This window comes from Anopheles coluzzii, chromosome 2 (assembly GCF_943734685.1).
Source record: "Anopheles coluzzii chromosome 2, AcolN3, whole genome shotgun sequence".
NCBI lineage: Eukaryota > Metazoa > Arthropoda > Insecta > Diptera > Culicidae > Anopheles > Anopheles coluzzii.
The window spans coordinates 123,702,608-123,723,477 of NC_064670.1; the positions used below are offsets into that span (position 1 = coordinate 123,702,608).

At 47.4% G+C, this 20,870-nt stretch overlaps 1 protein-coding gene across 2 annotated transcripts in view; it reads left to right on the forward strand.

Annotated features, from left to right (window-relative positions):
• Nucleotides 1-20,812, forward strand: part of LOC120954042 (myosin heavy chain, non-muscle) — a 41,743-nt gene extending 20,931 nt beyond the window's left edge. The window contains exons 4-14 of one of the 2 annotated variants that reach the window (XM_040374595.2): nt 1,132-1,288; nt 4,660-4,781; nt 9,338-9,361; nt 10,130-10,153; nt 11,396-11,488; nt 11,595-14,334; nt 14,426-14,730; nt 15,036-15,800; nt 15,892-16,953; nt 17,025-17,188; nt 18,263-20,812. In XM_040374595.2, coding sequence (XP_040230529.2) covers nt 1,132-1,288; nt 4,660-4,781; nt 9,338-9,361; nt 10,130-10,153; nt 11,396-11,488; nt 11,595-14,334; nt 14,426-14,730; nt 15,036-15,800; nt 15,892-16,953; nt 17,025-17,188; nt 18,263-18,374 — 5,568 coding nt within the window. In that variant the 3' untranslated portion in view covers nt 18,375-20,812. The remainder of the gene's footprint in view (nt 1-1,131; nt 1,289-4,659; nt 4,782-9,337; nt 9,362-10,129; nt 10,154-11,395; nt 11,489-11,594; nt 14,335-14,425; nt 14,731-15,035; nt 15,801-15,891; nt 16,954-17,024; nt 17,189-18,262) is intronic. The other variant, XM_040374600.2, reaches the window with a different exon arrangement.
• The last annotated feature ends 58 nt before the right edge of the window (nt 20,813-20,870 follow it).

Sequence of the window (20,870 nt, forward strand, 5' to 3'; positions counted from 1 at the left end):
GTCATTACAATGGAAATGCTTATTATTAGTTTCGGGCGAAATATGCGCTCCATTCAGTATCTTTTTCCTGTGCCAGAATCAGTTGTTTAATAGCCAAATTAGTCTAATTGATGTGTTAGGTATTTGCCCGATCACGATTTTGGCCCATGAATCTACTTCATAAGCGTGTGTGAGGAGGAGGAGGAGGAGAGAATAGAAGGTTAATTAAAGTTATTTGCACACTTATTTCAAGATTCACTTCAGCGGTGTTTGCATCTCGCTCTGTCCGCCAGCTCGAAGCCGTGTGAGCGGTGCATCGTGCGTTAAATTGGAACTGCACAGCGTTAGCGCTATAATTATCCATCATAAACAAAAACAACCTAACGATGGGGATGGCAATGGAGAGTGAGAAAGAGAGATAGAGAGGGACAAACTCCTTCCTTCCTCCCGTGCTCCTCCAGTGTGATATTCGCTGACGCGAGTGACGTACTTAAAATGTTACTTTTTGTGTGAGTAGGGTTTAAAGCAAGATCCAAAATATTCCAAAACGAAATAAAGTAAATAAATTGACCATGAATAATTGAAGAACTCATGTCGCTTTGAAATGTCACATTCTTGTCACTGCCATGTGGGTGGTGTGGTGCAAATGTGAAGAATCTCACAACATTGTTTTGGTATGTAGAATATTCGAGTCTTGCTAGGAATGGCAGGCAATTTGCAGGCGACGAAAAATTATGGGCCGGCCGTGTTGTGGTGAATGTGGACACGCTTACAAGGAACAAATGTAGAAGATGTTTTACGACGTGTTCTTGTTTTGAATCTGGTTTTACCTTTGGCCGGAAAGACACGACACGATCATCTTGCCACCGAATTGGATAGCAAAATATCTTTAATCAACCCCGCAACGAGATACGAGAAGATGAGAAAGTTTGCATATTTATAGCGCTCTATGGCTAGGCACGATAGAAACGATAGAGGTAAATGAGCAAAACGGTGGTGCCGTACCAGTGGCGCCAGAGTTTTTACCTATAACGATATTTTATTCATCACACTCGGGGCGCCAACGCCATCCACCACCACCACATCACCACTGGCGAACCTTTCTAACTCATAGTAATAAATTTGTTTCCTCTTCTTTCCCTTTCGTTTTAGACATACTCGGGGCTGTTCTGCGTGGTGGTCAACCCGTACAAGAAGCTGCCCATCTACACCGAGAAGATCATGGAGAAATACAAAGGCATCAAACGGCACGAGGTGCCACCACACGTCTTTGCGATCACAGACACCGCCTATAGATCGATGCTTCAAGGTAAGCCAAAGGCTGTGTGTTGATCAGCTCGCGCGTATTTCTTGTGGTGGCGCGCATGTTGACGACCGCCGATTAGTGGTAATTGTTGATAACTTCGGTCACAGGATATCGTTTAGGGTGCGTGCAGCAGGAGAGGTTCAGGGTTTTCTCGCTGGGAATTAGCACTAATTAAGTCGTTTAGTTAGGGGCTGTGTTAAACAGGAGAGAAGGGAACCTGACATTCCCCTGGAGGACATGATACAAGTAACAATCAGAATCGACTGATACACAGTATATGCGAGAGAGTCTATGATTGATAAACAATCTTCTCTCACTTTTTGCACAGCTAGTGTTCAACATATGGTTGGGCGTATGAAAGCGTCTTGCAATATATACACCGAAGACATGTGTGTCGTCGTGATTGCCACAGCTGGGTGCGTCTTTGGCCGGAATATAATTCATCGAAAGGAGGAGTAACTGTAGGGCACTGTGTAATTAAATGGTGGTCCATTCGCTCATCGTTCACCCCGCGAAGTGCGCAAGAGATGGACGATCGTTGATATTGGTCGTCGTTAGCATTGGCGTGTAATTGCATCACACACACACGGGCGGGGGTATGCGCAGATCTTAATTTCGAAGCGAAAGCGAAACTATACTTAGTGCACATGTTCAACGACGGTGGAATTTATCTGCGTAAATGAGATGTTTCGCAAAGCTAAAGGGGGTTGCATTCCAGAGGAAGAAGTATCACTGAGACGTGAAGGGAAGCTGTGTGTTGTTTTTTTGTACGATGATTATCATCTCCGTTGATTATCCTTGAAAGGGGGACGCGCATGTATGTCAGGATGATGATCTTTTTGTACGATTCGGGTTTTAAAACTACTGTGTACCCGTTATTTGGTAATATCCTCCACTGCACAGATTGTTTCGTTCGAAGGGGGGTATGGCGGATGTTACTTCCATATTGAGTAAAAATTAAGTTGATTTCACGGATGCGATTACCATTTTGGAGCGCGAGATTATTGAACAGATGGCTAATAAATATGCGCTTTTCGGGTATACCCATATAAAGGATCGATCGATCGATACAATGTGCTTACGAATGGCATTCATCTTCCACTGGTTTTGGAGCGCGTATTTGCTTTCGTTTTGCATATGAACGGAAGTTTCGAAGTTTTATTGCTGTGTTGTGTCACGTCTTTTCGATCTAATTTTCGTTATTACTCAGCATAAGTGGCGCTATGTGAAATAGTGCATAGACTCCGACTGCAAAAAATGGATGCAACTGCGGCACAACAACACAACAGCCGCGGGTCTATGATTCATCGTAGAACTATTTGCTAGCGCGAACGTCTATGCACGCTAACGATTGTATCACAACACAGTTTCCCCCCCACGGATTTGCCATCGGACGTGTTTCCCGCCCGGTTAGTGTGTGCTTCCGCTTACACCACATCCTCGTTGCTTTCTTCTGCTCTGCTACTGCTCCTAGCAGCACCGTGTAGTGGAGGGTAAAATTAATTGGCCGGTTGTTTTCGTGTGGGTAGCTCACACACGTCGATCTCTTTTCTATGCTACACATGTACGATCGTATCTAAAGCTACCTCGAGATCACTAAAGATGGGAGTATTTCTCCCCAGCCAGGCGTTCAACGGTGGTGTAGCGCGCTGTATGAATTTATTTCCTCGAAGCGTGTTAATGGGGGAAATTTAACTTCCGTGAATATTACCATCGAATCAACACATTTACTAACATGCAAACAGACGTATGAACGCCTTTAATCGAGCACGAGGCGACAATAATAACGATTTATTACGTGGAATATCTGACGTCATTGGAAAACCAGTAATATCAAAAGTTAATAGCACAGCTGGAGAATTAGATTAGCAACAGTGTGTTATTCAACAGCAGGTAGATTTACTGCAGAGGATCGCTGCAATTGCACTCTAGTTTGAAGTGACCAATCACGATCTGGCGGTTCGATTCGATGCAGTTGACTGAAAATTACCAAATAAGTCACACATTCTCGATCAGTGGGCTTCCGAGCACCCCAAGCCTGTCTACCTGTATACCATACGGACGTTTCGAGATTTGTTACTGAAGATAGCCGAGATAGATTGCAGCTCGCCGTACGGTAGCCAACATTTAAATTAATTTCTTGCTACACTAGCACTTGACACCTGGCTTCTCCTGCTCCCCGCGGCACACCAAATCAAGGGGAGGGGACCGTACGGCGTTTGATCCCCTGTCCGCGGTGACCTTTTTGTCTTGCAATTAATCAATCTCCAGTACACATGGCAATTAGTGAATATATCCGATGACTCAAGCATCGCCAACTGATGTGGGGAAGGCTTCTGCGTGCGTATGTGTGTCTATGGGAGTGTGAATGGTCCATTTAAGGAATCTGTCGATTTGCATAGAAACGTCAGTGAGAGAGGTGTAGCCCGGTAAAGCTCTTTCACAAAGTCGCTAGAGGAAGGTTTCTTTTTACCTTCGACATAAGCGTTTAGTGTACCCGTACGTCAAGCGAAAATGGGCGGGAGGGGGGGGGGGAGTATGTAGGAAAGGTCCGATGACAGATTTTTTTTTGCTCTTGTATTCCACTGGTCAAATGACTTAATGAGGTCGCGAGAAGTTGTAAAAAAACGGCTCGAAGATGACCATCTATGGTATCGTCAAACTCGGCAAGAAATCTTGCCAACGCGCGCGTAGCCCAACGGATCCGTGTGTGTGTGTCTCTCGATCGAGCATTGAGTTGTCGTTTTGCGTAACATATGTTTCGTGTGCGGACATTTGTGGGGTTTTTTAGGTAATACACTCACATGCTCACGTCTCGGTCGCGATCAAACCGCAACGTCAACAAGTTTATTAACTGCGTTGGGTTAGACACTGAAAAACTGTTTTGCTCTGGAGTGACCCTTTTTCTAACGAATTCTAATGTCAGATGGCGGACAAGTGGCCAAATGTGGGAATCATTGCGCTTGTGTGATCTGCTATTTATACTCGCTCATGTAGAAAGATCGTGGAGATACAGGAACAATCTATTAAAGCAGCATACTCTGCACCGTCTCAGTCATCGCCGAAGTAAACTCTGTAGGCTTATGAAGTGGCCTTGCCCATCATCTCGCCAGACGATAAGCCGATCGTGTCTCTCGGGCAAGGAATGTCATTTACAAACATGTCAAGCTGATAAACGAGCAAGTCGTGCGAACCGGAGCAAAGCACACAAACAACAGCAAGAGAGAGAGAGGGTTTAGCTTTGCATAGCTTGCGACGACGAGCACAGCTTCTCGAGGTCGTCATACAGAGCACTTTTTGCAACACGTTGCCGTCCCCTCCCCCCCTGTATGTACTCATATTCACTCTAGTTTCTTGTTCGTTTTTTTTTGCAGATCGAGAGGACCAATCCATTCTTTGTACCGGCGAGTCGGGCGCAGGCAAAACCGAGAACACAAAGAAAGTTATCCAGTATTTAGCGTACGTCGCTGCATCGAAACCGAAGGGATCCGTCGCGGTAGGTGTCGGCTGCAGTTTGTAGTGTAAAACACACTCACTCTTACCCTGTTCAGCGTTCACTTCTCTGTGTATAGTGGCAGTTTAGTGTTAGTTTAGTGGCTGGAGGAAATATGCTTACGAAATGTTGACCATATGGTTCGCATTGCGCATTGACATTGTGAACGACCTGTGAGAAAGAAGTGGGTCAAAGCGTGCATCAAAGCGTCCGATATCTTACGGGATGCATAAAATGGAATGCCCATAAACCGCCGAATCGCGCCCGCCACCTTCCTCCAACCCCCTACGATCGTCAGCTTTGGGGATCGTCAGAAATGAATGAGCCATTTTGATGGTGACTGCACCTTCCCAAACTGTCGTTGCGGTGCAATGGGGCATCAATTCGATGTCCATTTATGGAAGAATTTCATAGTCACACATGTATGCGGCGGTTGGGTGGGTGATTTGCATGTTTACTGCAAACCATTGCATCTGCTGTGTGCGATGTCTCTCACCCACCCCAAAAAAGGGAAGCTTTGGTTAAATTTTGCCTTCCCCGTTTCGGAGAAATTAACTAACATCAAGCGAAAGTATGTGCCAATGGACTGTGTTGTGCCACGAAGGGGGGCAACAGCCACAGCTGCCCTGTTTGTCCAGCTGCAGCCCACCCAGCGCTATGTGAGTGTGACACCCCGCTCTGAGATCGTGGAGATTACACGCCTCCATTTGTCAGATTCTACTTGTTTGGTACATGTAAATGCGTAAATCTTCATCTAGTAGCTCTCAGCGCTGCATGTGGAGGAAGAAATTAATTAATTATTAATTATCGCACACTAATGGAAATGAATGAGCTCGGTCGGTATGTCAGCACCGCCTCGTCTCGCCCGCGTGCAACCCTTTATGATTAGCGGAAAAATTAGCATGAAACACTCCATAAGACGACGGGCAGCAGTTGCATTTCGAGCTTCGAACGCTCAAGTATACGGTGTGGTAAATTAATCTCGTTCCCACTAGACGACGCGGAGTGGTGTGTTCGCTGAAGAGCACAGATCCATCACGCGACACGCGATCGCGGATTTTATACCTTTTTAACCGCTCCCCGGGGTTTCTATCGGCGCCGCCGCCGCCGCCGCCGCACCCTGACAGACAGTTGACAAACTCACACAAGGGTGCTGTGGTAAGCGATCGATCAATTTCATGAGCTTGTTTTTCTCCCTTGCTGCGCTTGCTCCTCTCGCATCGTGGGTAAGCCTAACACTCGATCATTGGTTCAACCACGCACTCTGTGCGCTCTAACGTCGCTCCTCGCGGAGTAATGCCGGGCTCTTTTAAACGAAAGAGCAATCGGCAGTAGCAGCTATATGATGGAACGGAAACCCATAACTCCGGTGGTCCTAGCGTTAATTGAGCGCAAATGATCGGCGCACCACCATGGTGGTGGCGTTGTTGAGATAGATGTCGATCCGCACCGACCATTTGCTGGCGTTATACGAGAGTTCCAGTTTTCGCAAATGGTAGCAAGATGGTAGAATATTCATAAAAATTCACTTCTCGCCGCTTTGGCGCAATGTATCGCATTAAGTTGCAGTAATAAAATTGTTTTGCTTGCAACACCTCTCTCATCAATAAAACGTACGATCAAGCTAACACGACACCAACTCCACCAGCGCCAAAAGTGGCCATATCCGAATGTGGATTGGTTTACCATTTTCGGTCACCAATCTGTGTGTTTTGTGCATGCAGCCAGCAGCACAGCAACCATATGTGCGCGTATCCTAAGAAATCGAAATCGAACCAAAGCGCCTTAAAATGAGCCATTTTCTTGTGGACTAAGCAGAGGCTGTAGTAAAAAAATAATAAAACACCCTTCTTTGGGCGCAAGACAACACAGATTGAAACATAAATTCAACCACCACATGTCGAAGGGGAGTAAGAGAGGGAGGAAGAGAGTACGGTCGCGGTTTTTGGATGTTGGATCCCTGTTTTCTCCTTCTTTGGCGCACTCTATGCTTATCGTCCCGATCTGTCGCTCTCTCACTCTCTCTCTCATACGAATCCGTAAAAGCTCTCGATCGCCGGGGTTGAGAGGGCAGGGTGCAGGAGGAGGGTTTGCATGCTGAAAAAGCCCATATTTGGATGCCGAATAGCCGAACGCCACGAATGTCCCGCAGAGGAGAGTCCATCCATAAGGCGCTCCGGCGGGTACGAATTGAGGACACGGCAATATGAAAATATAATTGACGGTCGTCCAATGTGCGACAGATTGGTTTTTGGTGCAGCTTTCCGTGGCGATCGCGAAATGAACATGTCCAGCCGGGTATGGAATGCTGGGAAGTAAGCAATTCATTAGTAGAAGGGTTTGCTTAGTGCTCTACGCGAGATGTGTGCCTTTTATGGGGGAAAGTGCATTTATGATCGGTGAGAAGGTGTCGTAATAGACAGAAGAGCTATGGTTTACGATAGCATAGGGCATAGCGCATATGTAGTTTCAGGAGAGTGAAAGTAATTGAATGCAGTAAAATTTATCACAATATTCGTTGTAATTGGCTCAAATTTTAGCAAAAATTCTTGACATGATCATCTAGCCGCATGCAGCAACTCGATGTAAATTCCGATGAGGTCAAGGTTCCCGCATACGAGCAACTGTTTCGGCTGTCGCGATAGTCACTGCTGAAAAGTTTTATTGAATGAATGGTGCCACAGAAAAAAAGGGCGAACACGCACGTCCGTCCTATTCCCCCCCCCATTCACACTGATTGACTGTTCATAGATATGCTGTCAGCAGCGATCGCTAATCGGTAATCGAATGTGATGAATGACGACAGCAGCAACGGTGCGGCAGCAAGCAATAAAATACCAAACGAGCTTCTCTCCGAAACACTATGCTCGAAGCTTGTAGTGATGCAAAAGATAGCGAAGAAAAAGAAATACGAAACTGTCGTAAGAAAAAACAGCGCAACCAGCAACACACAGCCACAGCAGCCCCCCTTTAACCTCAATGGCGGCACAGCTGTGGGGTGACTTAGTAGCGTAAAGGGGTAAAAACCGCAAAAAGCCCTCTGCTAGATCGCTCCGGCTTGTATGTACGGTTCGACAGGATTCTATAAAAGGCGTGTGCTCCGTTTGTGCCCTTAGAGTGTGGCGTGTCGTTAAAAGAAAGGAACCACTTGTATAGGGAGAGAGAGAGAAAGAGGGAGGTTGGGAAGTGATCAGAGCTCTTCAATCGCGCGGGTGCTGTAATCCATTCTATGACGCCCAATATGGTGCGAATTATATAAACAAAAACCGGTCACATGGAACAACCGTCGACTACACACTCCTAGCAAAAGCAAAAGGGCCCCCGATTGGGGGAAAAGGAGAGAGGAGGTGATCGCGTGGTGGAAATGTCTCCGCGTGTAAAAGAGAGACACACTCACAGCGTGCTGCCGCAGAGTGATAAAATATCGAAAGTCGCAACGGCAAGGCCCCGCGAGACCTCCGAAACTTGTACGCGTTAAGCAGTCGCCGATTTCGGTGCAGCATGTCCTCCGCGCGGTTTCGCGACCAGCCACCGGGCGTAGGACACACCATCTCTACACTCCGCTTGCCAAGAGGGCCAAGAGAGATAGAGAGATAGACCAGCACCTGGGAGATGTGTTTATGTCAGTTGCATTGAGGCCGGTTGTGCCAAAAATGGGTAGCTGTTGATTTTTATTAAATATTATTAATTACACTGACAAGGGGTAGAGCTCTGGGGTTTCCCCCTAGCCTTTCCTCTGCTATGATGGTGATTGGTATGCAGGGGTCGTGAAACTGCAAACTCCTCCCGTCGTACGTACATTGCGAGCTACCGATGTGTTGAACGATCGACCCCCCCCCCCCCCTGGTTTTTCGAAACTAGTGATTATTGTTTTCTCGTGTGGTGGAGTAGTCCCCCTATTTGGTGTTGTTCGGAGGAAAACCAGTGACCCAGAGGGGCAATAAAATCCGGGTCATATGTATGTGTGTGTCTGTGTCGCAAGTTAAATATCCTCGCGATCATGGACCTCGCTGGCCCTCAAATCGGGGCCTGGAATTCCCCAAAGTGAGATTGCCAAAAGAAAAAAAGGACAATAAGCGAATAAGAAGTGAAAAGTAGTAAATTAATTCATAAGGCTCTACTTGATCATACGTCCGATCTGTCTGGCTGCGTGTATATAAGCTTTCAAATCGTTCTACAGGCAAAGATAAATCATTATTTATGTAGCAATATCCTATCTTCTATAATTTTATCCAGCTCCCATACTTGTTATGCTAGTTTCTTATTTTATTTAGCTAATTTCACCCTCTTTTATTTTCCATTTTTCTTCCATTCCATGTAACCGAATCACACGAATCGTCATTAAAATCGCCTCTTCACGCTCCGCTATTTCGATTGACTTTTGACATTGTTGATCACTGACGGGGCGTGATATTGATCCAAATGTCCCCTGTGCAATGCCTATTGCGCTCGATTATCGCATTTGCGCTGCCATCATCCATCCTGCTCGATTGTTGCTGCACCTGTTGTTGCCTGCTGCCGTTGCTATCGACTCTAAACATGCCTTCAAACCCCTTTAGACACCAACGCCAGCCCTGATCATCGTAAGTATTTTGTTTCTTTTATGTTTTATTAGTTACATTTTAAGTTTAAGTTGTTTCGTTACTATTCTGTTACCCGTCTGTGTTCCTCCCCACTATTATCCGCAACGATGTTTTATTTCTGCTTTCGTTTTACGTTGACACTCCTCCGTCCGTTTCATTGCAAAATTATTCCATATATAAATGATTGTGATTTTTCTCTTTCTTCTCTTTTCCAAATCTCTCTCGCACGCCATCGATTTGAAATCAAAACATCGAAAATTGCAAAATATACATTTAATCCCCCAACAACAAAAAACAATCAATCTTTGGCACTGCAACACCATCAATACAACCTCATCATCGTTTACCAATCGTCATTCGTGCTTTGTTTGTGATCGTCCTGGTTCCTTATATGTTTATCACCATGTTTAAACGCGCTTATGCTTCACCGAAAAAACGACCAAAATCAACGCAAACGCAACTAATAATTCGCTAATAATGCCAATGCGGGTGTGTGGTGTGCGTGCGTGTGTGTGCGTGTTTGCCTTATGCTTTTACTATCCGGAACTCCGTTTTGTAACGCGTCCACCTCAAATCGTGCTTTTAATCACACTCGCCGGCTTCTATTATCCGGCGTGTTAAACTCAACCAAACAAAACAAACAAAAATCGTCCCCAAAATCGCCACAAATGTACCGATGGGTTGCCCCGATACTCGGTAATCATCTCATACATCGTCTGATTCACCCCGCACACACCGGTTGGGATAAAATCAAAACACTTGCTATAGGGTGGTCACCATACGAGTTTATCGGTAAAGTATAGTAACAGTTTTCGTAACCGAACTTACACCATTTTGCACCCCATCACTTGGTTGTTTTGCACTGTTTATGCACCGGTGTTTGTTTGTTTGTTCCACGTGCACTGCTTCTCATTTATTTAGTTAGTTTTAGTGTTTTTGGTTTTTCTTTTGCGATGGATATTTGTCGTTGTTGATCGGTTTTGCCATTGTTTATATCATTCTCATCTGAGTTTGCATTAGTTTTAGTATAGTTTTCACTTGTAAATGTAGTTGTTTTTTTATTTTCTAGTACAGTTTCAGTACAGTTCTGCTAACAGCAAGTACAAACATACAGTCGGTTTCTTCATTTACTGTTGATTTGCTATTCCTTATTTGTTCGCTCGCATCAGATACTTCACACTGGTCAACTGGTCAGCCCATTTTGTCGCCGATTAATAGCTCTATTATGTTCGCGCATCGATTGATTCATAAAATCATCATTCCCTCTCGTGCGTTAGCTTTTTCTGTCTTCATTGATGCATTCGATTTGCAACTTATTTTGCCTCCACCTCCAGCAAAGCTTTTCTCCCTGGGTAATGGAATGTTGCAATTATCTCATTAGTATCGCTTTACCGCCAACCGATCGACAGCACGCGCGGTTGCTTCCATAAGTGCGGAGGGTTTTTTGCAATTACTAAAGCTCCTGTTCTACAGAAAGACAGGCAGGTATTAAGAGGCAGCGTTCTGGGGTTTCTCGGAGTATGTAGCGAAGGATAGAACAGGTGTAACGAAACGGGGTTTGATGGATGGGTTGTTTCATTAGCAAATAAATGGCGCATGGTGTGCAAGTAGGTTAAGATGGATCATAACAATTCACCCAGTAGCTTAGTATGTGGATTAAGATAATAGGATGATATGATCACCTATTTGCACCAAATCTCTGGAACGGTTAAATGTGGGGAGTTTAAGAATAAAGTTAAGCTGGTATAAGTGGTAAAATGTTTAGAAATGTACAGTAAATTGGATGGAAATAATTTACGCACAGACTGTTAATATTGTTTCATCCAACTATCGGTCGCCATGACGCTAGCTACTCTTATTATCGTACATGTTATTGAGCATTCATTGAATATTGGTGTACTGTTGTACTATGGATAAAGTATGTTAACTGAATGAATTGTGAATGCATAAGTGGTAAAATAAAAACCCGTTCTCAAGCTCCCTATTAATATATTTATTGTTTCTCCTTCTTTCCCATCACGTTTGGACTATTAGGGTGAATTGGAGCAGCAGTTGCTTCAGGCGAACCCCATTCTGGAAGCGTTCGGTAACGCCAAGACGGTGAAGAACGACAACTCGTCCCGTTTCGTAAGTATCCGCCCGCCGCATCGAACGCATCAACAAACGTGCCACCAATGCATAACAATAAATGTACAATAAACACTTGCTCTCCCGCTTCTTCTCCATGGTGTAGGGTAAATTCATTCGAATAAACTTTGACGCTTCGGGCTACATCTCGGGCGCCAACATCGAGACGTATCTGCTGGAGAAGTCACGTGCCATTCGCCAGGCGAAGGATGAGCGTACATTCCACATCTTCTACCAGCTGCTGGCGGGCGCGTCGCCCGAACAACGCGAGCGCTTCATCCTGGACGACGTGAAGACGTACCCGTTCCTGTCGAACGGTGGGCTGCCGGTACCGGGCGTGGACGACTATGCCGAGTTCCAGGCCACGGTCAAGAGCATGAACATTATGGGCATGACGTCGGAGGACTTTAACTCGATCTTCCGCATCGTGAGCGCGGTGCTGCTGTTCGGCTCGATGACGTTCAAGCAGGAGCGCAATTCCGACCAGGCCACGCTGCCGGACAACACGGTCGCCCAGAAGATTGCGCATCTGCTCGGGCTGAACGTGACGGACATGACCAAGGCATTCCTGACGCCCCGCATCAAGGTGGGCCGTGACTTTGTGACGAAGGCACAGACCCGCGAGCAGGTGGAGTTTGCGGTGGAGGCGATCGCTAAGGCGTGCTACGAGAAGATGTTCAAGTGGCTGGTGAACCGGATAAATCGGTCGCTCGATCGTACCAAGCGGCAGGGTGCATCGTTCATCGGCATCCTCGATATGGCTGGTTTCGAAATCTTCGAGCTGAACTCGTTCGAGCAGCTGTGCATTAACTACACGAACGAGAAGCTTCAGCAGCTGTTCAACCACACCATGTTCATCCTGGAGCAGGAGGAGTACCAGCGGGAGGGCATCGAGTGGAAGTTCATTGACTTTGGGTTGGATCTCCAGCCGACGATCGATCTGATCGACAAGCCGGGCGGCATTATGGCGCTGCTGGACGAGGAGTGTTGGTTCCCGAAGGCAACGGACAAGTCGTTCGTGGAGAAGCTGGCAGCCGCCCACTCCATGCATCCCAAGTTCATGAAGACCGATTTCCGTGGCGTGGCCGACTTTGCAGTCGTACATTACGCCGGCAAGGTAGACTACTCCGCCACGAAGTGGTTGATGAAGAACATGGATCCGCTGAACGAGAACGTGGTGTCGCTGCTGCAGGCGTCGCAGGATCCGTTCGTGGTGCAGATCTGGAAGGACGCCGAGATTGTCGGTATGGCCCAGCAGGCCCTAACGGACACACAGTTCGGTGCGCGCACGCGCAAGGGTATGTTCCGTACGGTTTCGCATCTGTACAAGGAGCAGCTGGCCAAGCTGATGGACACGCTGCGCAATACCAACCCGAACTTTGTGCGTTGTATCATTCCGAACCACGAAAAGCGTGCCGGCAAGATCGATGCTCCGCTCGTGCTGGACCAGCTGCGCTGTAACGGTGTGCTCGAGGGTATCCGTATCTGCCGCCAGGGCTTCCCGAACCGCATTCCGTTCCAGGAGTTCCGCCAGCGCTACGAGCTGCTCACGCCAAACGTCATCCCGAAGGGCTTCATGGATGGTAAGCGAGCCTGCGAGCAGATGATCAAATCGCTCGAGCTGGACAGCAACCTGTACCGCATCGGACAGTCGAAGATCTTCTTCCGTGCGGGCGTGCTGGCGCATCTGGAGGAGGAGCGTGACTACAAGATCACGGACCTGATCGTCAACTTCCAGGCGTTCTGCCGTGGGTTCCTCGCCCGCCGCAACTACCAGAAACGGCTGCAGCAGCTGAACGCGATCCGCATCATCCAGCGTAACTGTGCCGCTTACCTGAAGCTGCGCAACTGGCAGTGGTGGCGCCTGTACACGAAGGTGAAGCCGCTGCTGGAAGTGACCAAGCAGGAGGAAAAGCTGGTGCAGAAGGAGGACGAACTGCGCCAGATCCGCGACAAGCTCGAGAACTTGTCGAAGAACTCGCAGGAGTACGAGAAAAAGTACCAGCAGGCAATGGAGGAGAAGACGCACCTTGCCGAACAGCTGCAGGCTGAGATTGAGCTTTGCGCTGAAGCGGAAGAGGGTCGGGCCCGGTTGGTCGCTCGCAAGCAGGAGCTGGAAGAGCTGATGCAGGATCTCGAGTCGCGAATAGAAGAGGAGGAGGAGCGTGTGAACGCGCTGACCAGCGAGAAGAAGAAGCTGCAAATCAACATTCAGGATCTGGAAGAGCAGCTGGAGGAGGAAGAAGCCGCGCGCCAGAAGCTGCAGCTGGAGAAGGTACAGCTCGACGCTAAGCTGAAGAAAATGGAGGAAGACGTCGCGCTGATCGAGGACCAGAACCACAAGCTGGTGAAGGAGAAGAAGCTGCTCGAGGAGCGTGCCAACGACCTGTCCCAGACGCTGGCCGAGGAGGAAGAGAAGGCGAAACATCTTGCCAAGCTGAAGGTGAAGCACGAGTCGACGATCGCGGAGCTGGAGGAGCGTCTGCTGAAGGACCATCAGCAGCGCCAGGAAGCGGACCGCTCGAAGCGCAAGATTGAGACGGAGGTGGCTGACCTGAAGGAGCAGATCAACGAGCGACGCATGCAGATTGAGGAGATGCAGCAGCAGCTGGTGAAACGCGAAGAGGAACTGGCACAAACGCTCGTACGCATCGACGAAGAGTCGGCGGCAAAGGCTGCGGCTCAGAAAACGCAGCGCGAGCTCGAATCGCAGCTGGCCGAAATTCAGGAGGATCTCGAGGCGGAAAAGCTCGCTCGCTCCAAGGCTGAAAAGCAGAAGCGTGATCTGAACGAAGAACTCGAGGCGCTGAAAAACGAACTGTTGGATTCGCTGGACACCACTGCTGGTAAGTAATAGAGCGTGAAGGGTGGATGGGATATGTACATGATGTGTCCAAAGCATTTGCATTAAACACGACTCGTTATGTTTTATTACAGCACAACAAGAACTGCGTTCGAAGCGTGAACAGGAGGTGGCCACCCTCAAGAAGACCCTCGAGGACGAGTCGGCCAACCATGAGTCAACGCTGATGGACATGCGTCACAAGCATGCGCAAGAGATTTCCTCTATTAACGAACAGCTGGAAAATCTGAAGAAGATGAAGGGCGGATTGGAGAAGAGCAAACAGCAGCTTGAGGCGGAAAATGCCGATCTTGCTACCGAATTGCGCAACGTCAACCAATCGCGCCAGGAGAATGATCGTCGACGCAAGCAGGCGGAAACACAGATCGCCGAGTTGCAGGTATGACAAGCAGAGGAAGAAAAGCCAGGCTTATTTTGCTTTATTTGAAGTTGACGATTTGAAGTTGACACAATATTCTTTCTCTCGTGCATGCCTCTTACGTTAATGTTTTTGTTGCGCAATTTGCGTAACGTTATAGGATTACGTTGAGTATTTCGAAGTATGATTTTTGAAATTGGTGTTTCGTCAACGCTCATTCGCATTTTTTTTTAGAAAACTCGCTTGGTCAATTGTACATCCACAATCAGTTCATCTTCAAGGTTTCTTTTGCAATGGATCTAATGCCCTCTTTTTTCTATCATTAGGTGAAACTTGCGGATGTCGATCGTGTTCGCGTCGAGCTGCAGGATAAGGTGACCAAGCTGCAACAAGAATCGGAAAACATTACTCAACAACTGGACGAAGCTGAGCTGAAGGCTTCCGCTGCGATCAAGAGCGCCGGCAATCTGGAAAGCCAGTTGACCGAAGCGCAACAGCTGCTGGAGGAGGAAACGCGTCAGAAGCTTGCCTTGAGCTCCAAGCTGCGTCAAATCGAGTCGGAGAAGGAAGCGCTTCAGGAGCAGCTGGAAGAGGACGAGGAGGCAAAGACTAACTACGAGAAGAAGTTGGCCGAGCTGAACTTTACCATCCAGGAGATGAAGAAGCGCTCCGAGGAGGACTCGGACATTGCCAAGGAGCTGGAAGAGTCGAAGAAGAAGATGAACAAGGACATCGAGACGCTGCAGCGCCAGATCCAGGAGCTGCAGGCTGCCAACGATCGTTTGGACAAGAGCAAGAAGAAGATCCAGTCCGAGCTGGAGGATGCCACGATCGAGCTGGACACGCAGCGCACCAAGGTGTTGGAGCTGGAGAAGAAGCAGAAGAACTTCGACAAGGTGTTGGCGGAGGAGAAGGCCATCAGCGAGCAAGTGGCCCAGGAACGCGACGCAGCAGAGCGTGAGGCGCGCGAGAAGGAAACGAAGGTTCTGTCGCTTACCCGCGAGCTGGACGAAGCGTTCGAGAAGATCGACGAGCTGGAAACGAAACGCAAGGGTCTGCAGAACGAGCTGGATGAGCTGGCAAATACACAGGTTAGTAAAACAGATTCGCCCGATGTAGGGAATTGACTTCTAATCACTCTTTTTTTTGTTTTTGTTTTTTTTGGGACGCTCGATCTTGCAGGGAACAGCCGACAAAAACGTGCATGAGCTAGAGAAGGCAAAGCGGGCCCTCGAGAGCCAGCTGGCCGAACTGAAAGCACAAAACGAAGAGCTCGAGGATGATCTGCAGCTGACCGAGGATGCCAAGCTGCGGTTGGAGGTTAACATGCAAGCCCTGCGCGCACAATTTGAACGCGACATTCAGGCGAAGGAGGAGCAGTCGGAAGAGAAGCGGCGCGGGCTGGTGAAAGCTTTGCGCGATCTGGAAGCCGAGCTGGACGAGGAGCGCAAACAGCGTGCGGCAGCGGTCGCCGCTAAGAAGAAGCTCGAGGGCGACCTGAAGGACATGGAGGCGACGCTCGAAATGAACAACAAGGTGAAGGAGGATGCCCTGAAGCAGACCAAAAAGCTGCAGGCCCAGATCAAGGACGCCATCCGTGACGCCGAGGAAGCTAAGGCGGCTAAGGAGGAGTTAGCTGCCATTAGTAAGGAGTCGGAGCGCAAGGTGAAGACGCTCGAGGCGGACCTGATGCAGCTGACCGAGGATCTGTCCAGCTCGGAACGGGCGCGCCGTGCCGCGGAGGGCGAACGCGACGAGCTGCTGGAGGAGATCAATTCCAACTCCAGCAAGGGTTCGCTCATGATCGACGAAAAGCGACGCCTGGAGGCCCGCATTGCCGCCCTGGAGGAGGAGCTCGAGGAGGAGCAATCGAACCTCGAGCTGATGGTGGACCGAAACCGCAAGGCCCAGCTCACGATCGAACAGCTCACCACCGAGCTGGCGACGGAGAAATCGAACTCGCAGAACAACGAAACCCTCAAGTGCGGCCTGGAGCGACTGAACAAGGAGCTGAAGGCGAAGCTGTCCGAGCAGGAGACGGCACTGCGCACGAAGCTGAAGGCGGCAACGGCCGCCTCGGAGGCGAAGAACTTGAACCTGGAGAAGCAGCTCGAAAACGAAACAAAGGAACGGTTGGCCGTGCAGAAGGCTAACCGCAAGCTGGAGAAACGCATCAAGGAGCTGACGATGAACATCGAAGACGAGCGACGACATGCCGATCAGTACAAGGAGCAGATCGAAAAGGTATGTGTAATGGTGGATGAGTTGGATTTGTAACAGAGTGATTGATTTTATTCTGGCTTCTCCCCGTGCAGGCCAACAACCGCATGAAGACGCTGAAGCGCAACCTGGACGAGGCGGAAGAGGAAATCCAGAAGGAAAAGACACTGAAACGAAAGGCGCAGCGCGAGTGCGAAGATATGCTTGAAAGCCACGAAGCGCTGTCGCGGGAAGTGAATGCGCTCAAATCAAAACTGAGGTAAGTTTGACGCTACAGATACACGTCGTGGCACCACCATCTCTTTCCGAACTGTAACTGAAACTGATAGACGTGTTAATATTTCTCTACTTTCTTATATATCACCATGATCGCCACGAAACAATCATTTTACACTACAATAGTATACAGAAAGACTCGAAAAAATAATTGAACACACATCTCAAGGAAACGCGACCTTATGCTCCACTTCCTCCCCCGTGGAAAGGATACGCCTTCTCTTTTAGCGTCGTGTTTAGTTTTTAAATATGTACAGTAGGGCACGCAATAGAACTCCTCGTGGGGGGTAATTAGTTGAATTTTTGTTCCATGTTATTACACACAATAACGTTAAGCAACAACACACAAAGAGAGAAGGCTGAAGGTGTGGAATGAATAGGTGGAGAACACACACACACAACCATAAACACGCACACTGTTTACGAATTTCAAGGATGTGATAAGAGAAACCCTCGACTATCTCTAGAGTAAATGCGGTGCAGGTAAAGAAAGCTGACGCTTCCCTTTGAGTGGTGTGTCGTGTGGTGTTGTGATTTTGTTTCGTTTATGAAGTTGTACACTCCCCCAACCACCAAACTCTACTCTACTGTCTGTTTAACATCTTCCACTTCCCCACACGTGTGTGTTACGTTGAGTGGATTTTGCAGCATGTACTGTTAAAATAACAAACTATCCTCTCACTGCAAAGTGCCTTTGTTGTGTTCCCCCGCAGAACCTGACATCATAGAATAGAACCGTGTTTGCAACTGTTTGCATGTTCCCCCGAAGATTACCCTGAATGCTTACTTTACGCACTAATCTTTTCTCGCGACTGTAATGAAGCCTTTGTTTAGTGCGTAATGTCCTCACAGATACCAGTGCGTTGTTTTGTTGATGTACTAATCACCTTTAAATGAGCGTGTGCTTTAACCTAGTGTGATTCTCGCAAAGAGAGTTAAAAAATTATTCTTTAATTTCGTTTCTGCTCGGTTGTGAATTTTCGTTTTGTTTTTTAAATGTTCTTGTACATTCGTTTACGCTTAAATTAATCTCTTTCTTCTCCTCCTTTCCATTCAGACGAGGTGGTGCAATGGGCAGTTTGAGCTCGACCCGATTGACGCCGAAGCGCGAGAACGACTCGATCTCGGTGCAGGATGAATCGCTCGATGGCGAAGATAACAGCAACTGACGAAAGACGTCTTCCAATGGCAACAAACAGCAGCAGCAGCAGCAGCAACAGCAGTAGTAGTATCATTCGCAAACAAAACACCAACACAAAACTCTACCAACCACCATTCCGGCAAACCTTTTCTACGGAGGATCGAGTGAGAGACAGTTAGCGGGAGAGAGAAAGGGAGGAAAAGGACAGCGCGCAACAAAAAAACTGAAACCAACAGGTGGTTAGGCCGTAAATCGGTGTGTTTACCAGCAATAACGGGACGAGCAAAACGCTTTTTGCGGTGTGGGTAACGTAGAAAATGCAATTAAAGTAACAAAAGCAAACGACCGCACACAGACAACCACACACACACGGACAGGGAAGGATATATCATCGACATTTGCAATAATGTACATTTTTCTAACAATACATTTACTGCAACTATTTACCATCGAAGTAGTTAACGGTTTCCGGTTTGTTGACTGACGGGGACTGTATGGTAACTGTGGCGCCATGTGTTATGTGTGTGCGCGCGCGTAATAAGGAGATGATTTCCTTTCTATGTTTTCCACGCTTTCCATCCCTTCCTGTCGTGCATATCTGCCCAATATATTGTACGTACGCTTTATATCAAAGTTGATTTTTATGTGAAATGCACAACAATTGTGTGTGTGCGTGTGTGTTTGTGTTGGTGGGAAAGGTGCAGAGAGCGCGTATTTGTTCACATTCCTGATACTTTTGTGATGAGCCAAGGATAAAACATCATATCTTAAAATGGGTTTTAAAAGTAACGTTTCTGTTGCCCGTTTGTTTATTTCCTATTTTTTTTAAATAATGCAATTCCTTTGTCCTCTTTACACGCGAGTTGACAGTGACATGAAGAAGTAAAGCGGGAGAGTGCATTTATTGGGGGGGGCAGTGGAGACACCGAGTCCTATCGAGCACAATACCTACTCAAAATGGCTGATTGGGAAGGGAAGGGAATGACAGCGCCAAGACGAGCGAATGATGATGATGATGATGTTAAAAGTATCTGTGTGCGTGTTTACCGTTAGCAAAGTGCCATGTTTAATAACAATCAAATCTAGATAGATCGGGAAAAAACGGGAGAGAGGGGAAAGATATGAAAGAAGAACCCCAAAACAGCGAAAGATTGTTAGATGAATGGATTGAAGTGTAGTAAAGTGCTCATTAAATGGGCACTTGCAGTTGCAGTTGCAGTCGTCTGTCATTCCCACGCCCAGCTCTCGTCAAAGGGATCACGGTCCCCCCATCCTCTACGATCTTTTGACCCTTGTTGTGTCCCTTTTTGGCTCGCGTTATGTTGGTTTTTTGCCCCTCCGCATCTCCTCGATTAGCCGGCAATGGGTGTGTTTATGTGTGAGTGCGCGCACATTTGTCCATGTGTTTATTTGTTAAGTTGTTGTGTCCATTGTTTCAATGTCAAAAAGCCCAATCAATTCACCACCTTGCTGGCAAATGTTGTTGACGGTGTTGTGAGCAGCGGCGATACGTCGGTACGCTAGATGAAGAGAAGCACTTAATAAGGGTTCATCACGCACACTGGCGTTTGCTCTTAGCATAGTGTAAAGAGAGGGGAAAAAGATAAAAAAAAAGATTGAATAGAGAGACACAGAAAGCATAATTGGAAAATGGAAGATGATCGTTAAATAGCAAGAAAGAGAGAGAGAGAGAGAGAGAGAGAGAGAGAGAGAGAGAGAGAGAGAGAGAGAGAGAGAGAGAGAGAGAGAGAGAGAGAGAGAGAGAGAGAGAGAGAGAACGAGAAAATGCGAAGCAGGATTTTCAGTGTTTGGGTTTATTATTTTTTATTTCGTATTTTCTGATTTTGATTATTATTTAATGTTTTTTTAATTCTTTCTATTTTCGTCCTTTATTTAACTGTGTATTATTACTTTTATAATTATGATTATTATTACTATTACTTTAAAAAAATCGAATCGATCCACAATTCCGCCGCCACCGCCGCTGTTGCAGAGCGCAGAAAAGCCTTGAAAATGAATCGAATTCCTTACGCTGTGTGAGAGGATGGTATAAACAAGAGATATAGAGATTGCACGGGAGAGAGAATGAGTGAGAGGGGAGGATAAATACGCCACCACCAACATGTCCTTAGAAGGAACTACACCCGTTTTTGCTACTGTATCGCTACACACCGCTCTTCTAATCAAAATGCGACAACAAAAGTTGGCGCAAACACGTCGAACTCTTTACGAATGATCACTCACAAAAGCAACACCGGACCTCCTCGCTCGCCGCCTTCTCACCCGCTCCCGTTTTTCTACATCCTCCACCTCCCTGTCCCCTTTCCCATGTTACATACATTTAATAAGCCCCATGTACTTTTTTATAGGAAAGAAGATGAATCGGACACACAGCTGTGCGTTTGCAGCAAATGATTAAAATTGATAATAAAAATATCGTTTAAATATTGAAAACATTAAACAGAAGGCCCAACCGGCAGGTGAATATTGGAAAGAAAAAATGAAAGAAATGAAGCTCCCAGCA